This window comes from Sapajus apella, unplaced genomic scaffold, assembly GCF_009761245.1.
Source record: "Sapajus apella isolate SASKATOON/1434 unplaced genomic scaffold, GSC_monkey_1.0 scaffold17, whole genome shotgun sequence".
NCBI classification, from domain to species: Eukaryota; Metazoa; Chordata; class Mammalia; order Primates; family Cebidae; genus Sapajus; species Sapajus apella.
Window position 1 is genome coordinate 11,475,480 of NW_022436957.1, and position 12,723 is coordinate 11,488,202.

General features: G+C 40.5%; 1 protein-coding gene and 1 pseudogene across 2 annotated transcripts in view; both read right to left on the reverse strand.

Annotated features, from left to right (window-relative positions):
- Positions 1-12,723, reverse strand: part of CLTRN (collectrin, amino acid transport regulator) — a 38,272-nt gene that overhangs the window by 23,172 nt on the left and 2,377 nt on the right. For both annotated transcript variants that reach the window (XM_032285974.1, XM_032285975.1), the window contains exon 3: positions 9,124-9,209. In XM_032285974.1, the coding sequence (XP_032141865.1) occupies positions 9,124-9,209 (86 nt within the window). The remainder of the gene's footprint in view (positions 1-9,123; positions 9,210-12,723) is intronic.
- Positions 3,122-4,388, reverse strand: LOC116556692 (annotated as a pseudogene).

Consider the following 12,723-nt stretch of genomic DNA (forward strand, 5'->3'; position numbering starts at 1 on the left):
CTGGTACACAGGGCCTCTCTGTATTAACTTTGGAACTCTTTGGTAAATTTTTTAAATTGAATACACAGATACATATATACATACATACAAGAGCAAAGCAGTTATTTTAAAAGTTGCCTAGCCACAGTAAAAGTATCTACAAGAAAATAAACTAGGTAATGTTTTAATGCCCTTATTAGCTTCATTGATAAAGAGATAACAGATTAAAAAAAACAAATTTTGAAATTAAGAAAGCTGTATTCAAATGATCAAAAGATACTAGTACCCACCAGCATAAGAATGGTATTAATAGTTATCTGAAATTTTAAAAATTCTTTCTGTTATATATTCAGATATAAAATTATTTATTATTATGCCTTCCATCATTTCTATCATTTCTCTAAGATTGATATAAAGAGAAAAAGTAAATAGTTTCAGCTGTTTGTGGTCTTCTTCAACAGGATAATATTATTTCCTTCCTACATGATGGTTCTGCTCAAATACATAACTCCTCTTAAGACTTTAAGCAAATAAAAAGGTAACCTAGTGTCCAACAAATGTCACCAACAGAAATGTAACTGTACAGATGTGTTTATATTTTGTTCACATACAAGCAATTGAACTAAGAATTAATAAGCCCACTTCCCACAGTAAAAATGTTGTGGGAAGGGGGCCAGGGGAAAGCCTAGCCCTGCTCTGAAGACAGCAAAGACTGTATATGAAGATGGAGACACACTCTAGGCTGGTGCTTCCTACTTGCTTGGATGATGCTTTCATGAAGTAACTGATGTCTTGGCCTCCTCAAGAGTAAGAAATCGAAGTCTAATAAGAGCCAACATCCAGACAACAGGGAACTGCTTCTACTCTGGCCATTGTGTGCCAACTCCACCGTGGGAGCATCCTCCTGTGGGACTGAGGTGGAAAAAGATGAAGAAATTGCAGAGATGGTGGGTGGGGACACTCTTTTCTTGCATCCATTGCACCTCAATAGACAGGCCTCTAGTTTAAGAGCCAGGATGTTAAACATGCTTCATTCACTCACAAATATTTACTAAGAGCTAACCTTGATTAGCCAATACGGTTAGGGATATGGTTAGGATAAAAGTTCCTACTATAGTGGCATTTAGATTCTGTGCCCCATCCCATGCAGGAATTTAGTGATGCAAGACTTCTGAAGACCAACACCAGTGTCTTGAGCCCAACAGAGCATTCAATACCAAAGTGGAAGCCAGTAACCCCCACGGTGGTAGAATTTGCATATAGTTCCATGCCCTGTCTGAGAATAGACCCAGGACATGGGGAGGGCAAAGGGCTTCTAGATTTCACATAGCTTGTCTTCATTCTTTGTCAGGAGGGTTTCTAATCTCTGCCCTGATTTAAACTTCATGATCTCCAAGCAAAGGGCACCAGTTTTAATTTGATCAATTGCAGGCTCACTGGGGAGACTATCAAATATTTTGTCCATTTGCAGCAGATTTCTCTATGCCCTGGGACATGAGGACATGAGGCCCAAGTCTGTCCTGTGCTGTAAGCCCCTGTATTACTGAAGTTTGGCTCACATGGACCATTCAGTAAGTGACTGGGGGAAAAAATGGAAGGATGAAAGAAGGTTAACATCTCAATGTTTCTGGCTTTATTCCCAGAGGGACAAACTGAGGAAGTAAATTGGGCCAGGGTTGTAATAACAGAAAAGAGAGGCAGGGAAGGAAGGAGATACTTTCCGGAATCTTTGTCTACTCACTTGCAAATACCCAGACAATAAAATAGCACAGAACTCTCTGATAAAAGAATAATCCTGAATATACTGTAGATAAAGGTAGCCAAGAAGAACTGTAAATGTGAGAGAAAGTTGATGCTAAAAAGGAAGTAGCATGAAGAATGACTGCACATAGTTGAGTAATTTATGTACTAAGGAACCAAAGGATACAAATTTCTTCCAATTATAGATTATGTGCAATTAACATGACTTCTCCATGGCCTTTCTTCCAAATGTGACTACACTGAATGTCCTCCAAGATTTGTACAGAATGAAAAACTGATCAACCTACAAGCTTTTCTTGAGCTAAATATGCCTTTTTAAAACATGTTTTGATGTAACAAACAGAAATGCCATTAGCACAACTAAATAAAAATCCTACTTTTTCAAGATTTTAAATATGAATGAATCCAACGGAATTTTTTTTTTGTTAGAGCAACTCAGCAAAACAAAATTCCAATTTATTGTTCATCATATTGTTTCACACATACATCAAAGAGGCCAAAAAATAAACAGAAACTTCACAGACAAAAAAAAGTCGGGGAGGGGGGTGAGAAACCTTTTATCTTTGGCCTTTTTAACTGTCTCATACAAACTTATAGTATCTCTAAGTTCATACAAAAAAAAAATTACTGGAACACTCAGAATAAGATTTTTTGTTGTTTTGTTTTTGCTTTTATTCAAGGTTTTTTTTTCTTTAATATGTATCATGAACATGGTCATACCACAAGTAAAGTTAGAAGTAGGAGAGAAAAAGCTCTGACGGCTGGTTTAGTCATTTGAGAGCATTAAAAATGGCTGACTCTAACAATATGTACAAAAATATACCATTAAAATAAAAAATATTGCCGGGCACAGCGGCTCATGCCTGTAATCCCAGTACTCCCCAGGCCAAGGCAGGCAGATCACCTGAGGTCAGGAGTTTGAGACTAGCCTGGCCAACATGGTGAAAACCCGTCTCTACTAAAAATACAAAAATTAGCCGGGCGTGGTGACAAGTGCCTGTAATCCTAGCTACTTGGGAGGCTGAGGCAGGAGAATCACTTTAACCTAGGAGGTAGAGGTTGCAGTGGGCCAAGATCATGCCACTGCATTCTACCCTGGATGACAGAGCAACACTCCATCTCAAAAAATAATAATAATAAATAATATAAATAAAAAATATGACAAATTTCTTTCTAAAGTACTTTTAAGAAAAAATGCTGGACCTTGGAAGTTTTGGTTGTTTTCTCCTCCTCTGTTGCAAATTCTGTGGTTTTGGTTGGGTAGTGAAGAGCGCTTGTCACCTGCAGGTGGCGCTGCCTGGCAGGCCTCTCTACTTGAAGATGACCACACTTAGATTCTGAGACAGGGTGGAGGGTGAATGGGTCACGGTGACCTTTTCCCTGTTTTTCTTTTCTTTTCATTTAACTTTTCCTTTTTTGCTGTCTAGTCATCCTCATTGGTCTTCTGCTTCTTGATATCAACGTTGTCATCCTCAGCATCTTCAACAGCCCATTTGCCCATAGCAGCCTCAGCTTCCTCGTCTTCATCTTCATCCTATTCCTCACCATCACCTTCTTCCTCCTCCTTTTCCTGCCCACATTCTTCCTATTCTTATTCTACCTCATTGTAAGCCTTCTGCTTCACATTTTCCTCATTAGCATTCCCGTTACCAGGACCATCTCTTCCCTTCTCTGCCTCCTCCACAACTTCTTTCTTCTCCTTTAAGCCTTTGGTGATGATCTTGGAGCTGGTGTCCACAATTGCATCTGACATGGTGGGCCACACCAGTGACCAATGCAGTGGACTAAAAAGAAACTGAGAGTTTGGGGACTGGCAAGAATGCAGAGTCCGAGAGGGGTGGGGTGGCTACAGCAAGCTGGAAGCCAAACCCAGAAACAATGTAAGTATGGCTTTTCGGTGCAGCCAGTGGGCTGGTTGAATTATTTGAATTCACTTTAATAATCATTTTGACCAATTGTTTTTACCAAGAAATTGCATTAATTCATACATAAGTGACTTCTTTAAGCAAATCATGTAAAAGAGGTAAAAATGTTTACTTCTTTTCCTCAATTGTGGGAAGCCCTGGTCTGAAGTTTTCTCTAAGAATTGGCTCCACTGCCATTTTTCATCAATGGCGCCAGACAGGGCCAACTGCCTCCAAAGAGTGGTAAGAATCTGGCTCTTGTTTCTGGAAATTAAAAGGAATAAATAAGCGCTGGGCTGCCGTTTTACAAGCACAAGACTGTTAATCCCCTTACCATGAATACAACAGCACGTTGTTCCTTTTTAGATCACAAGACTTATCCTTGAATAATTAGGCAGAGGAAGAAATCCATTATATGTCCTACACCATTTAACTCAGAAAAAGAAAGCCTTGCTTGAGTTAGATTTTTACCCGTCTTGCTAAAAATGATAAATTATCTAAAAGTTGATATTTGAGTAAACTAGGCATATTAAGTTTCCAGTTGACCTAGGAATTAGACTAAACTTTAGACTTAGATTATAGCTTCCTTAGAAATTCCTTTCAACATTTTAAAACTCCTGTAAAACTGTTTTGGTAAATTTGATCTAAATTATATTGTAAATAGTTGAAAACACTTGGTTGCCATCTTCAATCCAAGTTCCAGGAAAACCTCAAGTAACCTCAACTAATGAAACCAGAGCTTTCTCTTTTATTGTTTTTGTTTTTGTTTTGAGATGAAGTCTCACTCTGTCCCCCAGTCTGGAGTACAGTGGTGTGATCTCAGCTCACTGCAACCTCTACCTCCCAGGTTCAAGCAATTCTCCTGCCTCAGCCTCCCGGGTAGCTGGGATTACAGGCACACACCACCATACCCAGCTAATTTTTTGTATTTTTAGTAGAGACGGGGTTTTGCCATGTTAGTCAGGCTGGTCTCAAACTCCTGACCTCGTGATCTGCCTGCCTTGGCCTCCCAAAGTGCTGGGATTACAGGCGTGAGCCACCGCATCCGGCCCAGAGCCTTCCTTTAACTTCATTTTTCCATCTATCCCCATTCTGCTTCTACGAAAATACAGCAAGAGCAATAAAAGCATTTAGTATCAGAAATTGTGAATGATGATTCTGAAAGAGTTGTCTTCTTGCTGTTACATTTGGTCTATCTTTCTACAATGTCTACCAGGGCTAGGTTCTTGGGTATGGGCCTGGTGCACTGTGGGACCTGGTCTTAGCCCTCATTTGACTCTCAGTGCCCAGCCCATTGCAGACTTTCAGGACAGATCACTTAATCCTTGACTCTAGTCACAGCAATATGGTTCCACGCGCTGGCCTCGTGGACCTCAGTGAAGGAAGAGGTTGATGTTGCTCACACTGTTCCCTTTGGGCACTCTGTCAGCTCCTCCTTCCTCACCTCTTGTCAGCATCTGCAGCAGGTGGTATGGCTTTGCTGTCACCTCCAGCTACTAAGGCATCCAGGCCAGTCTACCCAAAGCTGCCTTCCTGCCTCTCACCTACAGCTGCTCTCCTTCCAGCAGTTCTGGCCAGAGCAGGGGCCTGAGTGGCAGGCTCCAGCCATTTCCTCCGGGCTCCACTCCCTCCCCAATGCTTCATTCTCCTCGCTTAGGGACAGGAAAGCAAGATGATGGGGGTGTGAGATAGACAAGGAAAGGCCAAATTCTTCTTTCCGGACCAGGGCCCTTGTGGTTCCCCCCACTGTGAGAGGTCCTCTGTGGTGGTAGGTGTCCAGATGCTCTCCACTTAGAATGCTCCTGTGGGGCCTTCAGGAGCCACTCCGGGGACCTCTGCACTGCATCTTCCCCTGACGTGGGTGACGTGCTCTGACCGACTTCCTCCACCCCACCTCAGCTCTGCCTCCAGGGGTATACACCTCCAGCCTCACTCTGCTGCCTTGCCTTGCCCTGTCTCACTTAGGGACATGGGCCCAACGGGCAGTGACTCCATCCTGTTCCCTTCCAAAGCCTCTGCTTGGCCCCAAGAATGTATTCAAGTACAGACTGCTCAGAAAGCTGCCTTTTCTCTCCCCAGTCACAGGGACTGAAGCCAGCCTTCCACCATGAGACTTCTCCAACTAAGAGGCAGCCACCAGTTTCTGTCCTAGGTACATTCTCAGTGGTTAAGGACACCACCATATTCTCTAGAGCTCCAGTTACTGCTACTCTGGTGGCAATTTGAGGGGGTCTTGAGAATGTCTGCAAGTTGGGGAGTATCCCACCAGAAAAGAATATGCCAGTCTCCCCTCTTACAGAAAACTCTACCCTCTATGAGCACTTCTCTACCTGACTGGAGGGACGTGAACAAGAATATTACTCCTAACCCATCCTAACTGGTAAGAAATGGGCACCAACTCATCAGCATGGACACAGTTATCAACACCCTGACCGGCTGCACTGGCAAATATGCACAGGAACCCATTCCCAGCCCTGTTCAAATCCTAAGGGAGTGAAAATGCCACAGGCCTCTCTGTAAGCCCACACCCTCAGCCTCTCTGACCCTCTTAGGGAATCCCTGGCTTCTCTTCCGCTGCCTGCCTGCGGTGATAGTAACTGGACTAGATCAGCTCTCCAGCAAGACATCACTTCCTTTTTTATAGCCAAGAAAGCTTCTACTGTAAGTATATGCCAATTGTAGGTTTCCAAATAGGAAGAGCCATGCTCAGGAGACAATGAGCTCTCTATCATTGCTGGTGATCAAACTGGATATGAGATGTTTTAGATATCCCCCTGGGTAAAAGGTGGGATGAAAGTGAGAATATTTGTTATTCTGTTAATTACTTGAATATCTTTATTTTTAATTCATGTGATTTGGTTTAGTCTTTGTGCTTCACAGTTTTCTGCAATATTAGTGGATAACAGTGGTCAGGGGGAAGACAATAAACAACCAGCACCCACGACTTGGATCCTGAAGCTATCCTGGAAAGGAATATTTGCCACACTCCTTCAGTCTACCCACACTGGCACCAAAAGATCTCTGGAAGGTGTCTTTAAAACGTAACCCATTTGCCAAGCTACTGGTGTCCTCCATCCACCTGCCACACTGGAGAGAAGCAGCCTCTCCACAAAGCTATTTTCAATTCAATCTTGCATTATGTGGTGCCCTTTCCCATAGCTCTTCATGTAGGGGTGCAGCTTCCAATACGGCAGCGCATGTGGAATCCAGACCAGCAGCTGAATTGCATCTTAAATACATCCCGCTCATCACTCATCCCCTTGATAGCAGTATTACCAGGACTCATACTGCCTGACTCTTTACAGAAAAATGTGTATTGACCCTCAGTCTAGTTTTGCAGTTTTGACTTTTACAAGTGACACTGGAAACAAAAGCTTCTACTTTGTTGAAAGTGCCATTACTTTCAATGGCAAAAACCACAATTACTTTTGCACCAACCCAATATATATCCAGTGTGCCCAATTTTTTTTTCTTTTTTTTTTTTGAGACAAGGTCTTACTCTGTTGCCCAGGCTGGAGTGCAGTGGCACCATCATAGTTCACTGCAGCCTCAAACTCCTGGGCTTAAGTGATCCTCCCATCTCAGCCCCCCAAGTAGCTGGGACTATAGGTGTGTGCCACCGTGTCCAGCTAATTTTTGCATTTTTTGTAGAGACGAGCTTTCACCATGTTGCCCAGGCTGGTCTCGAATTCCTGGGCTCAAGTGATCTTCCTGCGTCAGCCTCCCAAAGTTTGGGGGTTGTAGGCGTGAGCCACTGTACCCAGCCCCAGTATGCCCAATTGTAAGTCAAACAACCTTTCAAATAAACTAGATCAGATATTCATAGACTCCTACAATGCTCCAGATTCTGAAGGAAGACATTTTAAAGGTAAATTCCCAAAAATTAATATGAAATGTTATATATATTTAAATTAATTTTTCCTAAGAATGGAAACACTTGATTTAACTTACTCATGTGCTAGGTGAAATGTGATCACTTAAAGGAACTAATAGTGCCATGAACACAGCAATGTATAAAACTTGCTTAAAAGAAGGGTTAGAAGAAAATACAAAGAGAATATTTAAGGGGTTACCATTGTGAGATAACCAGTGGATTTTCTTATTTTTTTTCATTTTCAATTTTTTGTAATGTAATCGCCTTATTTTTATTGAAAAACCTTATTATAAATAGTTGTGGAAGTATGCTGCAGCTTAATGGCATGAAATACAATATATATAATTTTAAGATCTATAAAACAGGAAGAGAACTTACTTAGGGCCTAGTTTGGTTTTGTTATATACCTTCTTATAATTTTTTGAATTATGTTAATGTATTATTTTTAAATAGATATGAAAAATATACATGTGTGTACACACAAATATATATGTGTTCATTTTGCTCCCTCAAATTCCACTCTTCTGTTTCATTCTTTATATTCATATCCCATGCATCAGATATTGTGGATATGAGGGAGACCAATTAATAGTAATCATCTACACCAGGCCTTGAATTACCATAGAATTAAGACAAAAAGATTGTACAGATGGGAGACTGAAATAAAAGGCTAGGTTGGAGGATATGACTTTAATCAGCAGGCAAATTTTCTTAGTTTAAAAAAAAAACCCTGAATGAAATATATTCCCCTCCATTGTCTCAAGTAGAGCATAACTGAGACAGTATAATTGTCCTATACTGCACTAATACACAAGACATTAACCCCTCATATAAAATGGCACCTACTAATCTAAATGCTCCTCAGCTGCAAACAGCAAATATAACCTTAGGGTGTATGCACCTGCGCATGCAGGGCCTGGTTCTGTACTTAGCTAGGGAGTTGCATGAGAGATGCCTGCTATCATTTGGGGAAAGCTACCTCCGAAGGAGAAAGGAACCCATGCCCAGGTTCTCCCTCCAGCTCACCAATCAGATAAGTCATTTTCCTCTCAAGGGGAGGAGTGAATAAGGGAATAGAGAAAGACTAGGAATGTTACCCTCATCACAAATAGAGAAAGAAGGAAACATCATAGAGAAGATTCCTCCAGAAGACTAGACAAAAATGTAAAACTATTAAAAGTCATACTAAGTGCTTTTAAGAAAATAAACAAGGTACTATGATAAATACCAAGAGTGGAAAGAACTCATACACACTTAAGTTATTTTCAAAATAAGAGTAAAATTCTTTAGTATCTATCTGCAAGAAAAATTATATATACATACATACATACACACACACACACACACAATAGAAATGTAGAAAGCTTAGGATATGTAGCTGCAATTTTGAGGGATATTTATCTTCATATTGTCTATTAAACAAAGAACATTGTTGGAACATGATATAAACTGTAAATGAGCTGGATTACCAAAGTTATTTTTAAGTTTGTGAATCCCTTAGAAAAATTAGCTTAATAAATTTTTTTCAAGATCAAGGTTTGAAACAATGCAGTATCTCAAGTAATACTGCAAATAATCAGTTAAGATTTCTCATTGTTTGCTTACTCTGTTGCTTCTCTGTTGGGAACTTTTCTCATGGAGAAAGCTACCATCGCTTTGAAGAGATATTCTTCATTTGTATCCCAGGCATACTGAAAGAGAAGGAAAACAGAAAGTTTATGGAGGAAAACATGGTCCACTGTGTTCTAATTGTACCCACAGTGGTTTTCTCTCTCTCTCCCCCTCTCTCTCTCCCCCCCCCCTCCCCACACACACACACACATACACACACATCCCTTTCTCATAGATTAGATACTGGATACCATGATAAATTATATCCCCATAATGTTTAGGGTAGGGTTTCTTGGCCATTCTAAGTTTGGTGTGTCTCCTGTTGCACTATCTTCCTAAGAACGTGCACATCAGTAGCCAGCCAACATATAGGGCATTTGGATATTTTATCCTGGCCATATATGGTCCATTTCCATTTCCTTCCTCTCTTTCTCTTTTCCCTCATTAACTCTCTCCCAGTTGCCTTTATTAACATCAGCACAATTTTTTAAAAATTTGCTTAGCCAGAAACTTGAGTGTACATGCATATTATGGGCTGAATTTTGTCCTCGCCAAAAAAATTTCATGTTGAAGTCCTAACTTGCAATATCTCAGAATGTAACTGTATTTGGAGATAGAGTCTTTGCAGAGGTGATTAAGTTAAAATGAAGTTGTTAGGGTGGACCCTAATCCACTATGATTGATGTCCTTAGAAGAGGAAATTTGGACACAGAGGGAAGATGATATGAAGACACAGGGAGAAGATGGCCATCTACATACAGGCCAAAGAGAAAGGATTAGAACAGATCCTTCCCTCACAGCCCTCAGAAGGAACCAATCTTATGACATGTTGACTTCCAGAACTGAAAGAAAATAAATTTCTGTTGTGTAAGCCACCCAGTCTGTGGTACTTTGTTATGGCAGCCCTAGCAAATTAATATAGTATATTTGGCTCATTCTGCTCCTTAATGCAGCAAATGCAAAAAGCCTGAGGCAAAAAGAAACTGAGCTGTTTAGGGACCAACAAGGAAGGTAGCAACTAAAGCAGACGCAGAAAGGGAGAAAATAGCAAAAGCTGAGGGGAGGGGAGGAACTTGGGTAGGGTGGGGGTTGGTGTATCACAAGGACATTGTCAGAATTGGGGTTTCACTCTGGGATGGGGAAACATATTTTACAGTTTCTGCCTTTCTCCTCTTTGGTGGCAGGGGGGACAGTAAGTAAAAATAAATGACTCCTAAATAACAACAAAAAATGTATTACTCAATTACCTTCTCTGGGTAAGGTTTATGACTGTGCTGTACTTCTTCCTTTCTCCAAAACATTTTCATAACATATTCTTTTTTGGGAGGGAGAAGGGATGGGGTCTTGCTGTGCTGTTCAGGCTGGTCTCAAACATGTGGCCTTAAGTGATGCTCCCACCTTGGCCTCTGTAACATAGAACCTTAAACTTTCTTCAGTTGCTACTTCCACTTCACCCTTTTCTCCTTCAGTCCTACCTTATGTAACTTTGCTGTAAGATGTTACCAGAAAGAACAGAAAAGGGGAACAAGAGTAGTGGCTCACGCCTATAATCCCAACACTTTGGGAGGTCAAGGTGGGTGGATCACTTGAGCCTAGGAGCTTAAGACTAGCCTGGGCAACATAGTGAAACCCCATCTCCACCAAAAAAAAAAAAAAAGCAAAAACACACAAAAAATAAAAAATTAGCCAAGCATGGTGGAATGCACCTGTGGTCCCAGCTACTCAGGAGGCTGAGGCAGGAGGATTGCTTGAGCCTGGGAAGTGTCTGAGCCTGAGAAGTGGAGGTTGCAGTGAGCCAAGATCATGCCACTGCACTCTAGCCTGGATGACAGAGGAAGGCCCTGTCTCCAAAAAAAAAAAGAAAGAAAAAATGGAAATAGAAAAATAATTTTTCTCACATGCAAATATTAAATACTGAATTTTAAGTCAACTTTAGGTCTTCTTTGAAGTGCTCCTTCAATCTTTTAACGTGAACTTTTCATTTGATATTATGCCATGAAAGTTTGATAGTAACTGATTCATGGTATAGCTCTTTGTTTTTGATAATGCATTTGTTTCCAATATTATTTTTATTCAGAATAAAAGTAGCTATAATCTAACCTAATAATAATTGAATAAAACATGAAGAAGAAATGAGTCTGATTAAAAATAGTGCAGAAACACTATTGAGATAGGGAAGGCTTATTAACAGAATGTGAACACGAGGAATAAGCCTGCTCAAGAACAGATGAGAATAATAAGCTCAATGCAGAAAACGAAAATAAAGATGATAGCCAGCTCTCCCTGGGACATGAATTTCAGTTGCTTTTAAGATCTTGGGGATAACTTGACCTGATCTCCTGTTCTTCCATTTGTTCGTCTCAAAAAAATGGAGCATAAGCTGGCCAGGTAGGAGTCTAATTTTGGTCACAGAACAAAGCCCCAAGCTATTTAGATCAGAACAGGATTGATGTAGTTCTAAATTGGGTTGGATATCCTGCCAATGGAACCAACTTATCTTGGGCAAGTGTGAAAGGATTGAAAGCTTGCGCATTGGACATAGTAAATTTCTCCTAGGGTATTCAAACATTTCAAAGAGAGAGCCTCTACTTATAAAAAGGCATTGAACACATATATTAATGAGAAAATGTACAACTTAAGAGAGGATAAGGTAAGAGTTACTAAAGCTAAACATTTCTATACTTTATGATCCATCAATCTACTCCTGGGTAAATACCCCCCAATAAAGAAAGCATATGGAAAATACATGTATAAGAATGTTCATAGTAGCTTAGCTACCTGTTATGCAAATACTTGACACACAATAGGTGCTCAATGTGAACACAATGTGAACACATTTTTGAACACATCTCTATTTCCCACATGTGGCTTCACAGACCAAGTGGTACAAATTAATTGCATATATTTATCTATTAATTCAGATGCCTTGGTTCATCATTTCAATAACATGTGCCAGGACCTTAAATGCCCCAGCTCACCTTGCCTTTTGCACACGTCTAAGAACACTCAAATCATGGCTAATCCCACATTTTAGGTAAGTAATTGGTATAACTAGAGAAAATTAAAAAACAGGGTTAGTTGATTTAACCCTAAATTCATGATGACCTACCCCCAAATTGCCTAGGAATCCCTAAAGTTTCACCATTAGTTCTCTTTCTCATGGGTCACATAACTATTTCAAACCTCTCTCTAGAGAGAGAAATGATGGTCAAAGCTTTACATATCATCAATTTCAACTCTCCCATCCTCCTGACATCAAGATACAATACTTCTTCCATAGACAGATGTCTTAGCTGCCTCCTCTCCTGAAGTTCCAGACAGGACTATGCCTGTCAGTGGCCATTTCCTTCACTCATATTAGGAATGCTTCTCCTCTGCCCTTCTCAGATCTAAACAACATCCGTTCCTCTCCATTCTGTGTATTCAACTCTGACTGGAGTCTGTTCACTGTCTTTTAACCAAGCTCAAGATTTTCCCATTAAAGCAACAGCAAAGAGCTGTTGTTTTGCAGCAGCAAAAACAAATCACTTTACTCAGTCTTCTTTTCTTCTACCTACTGCTATCTCTTTCCTGCCCTTCACAGCCAAATTCTCC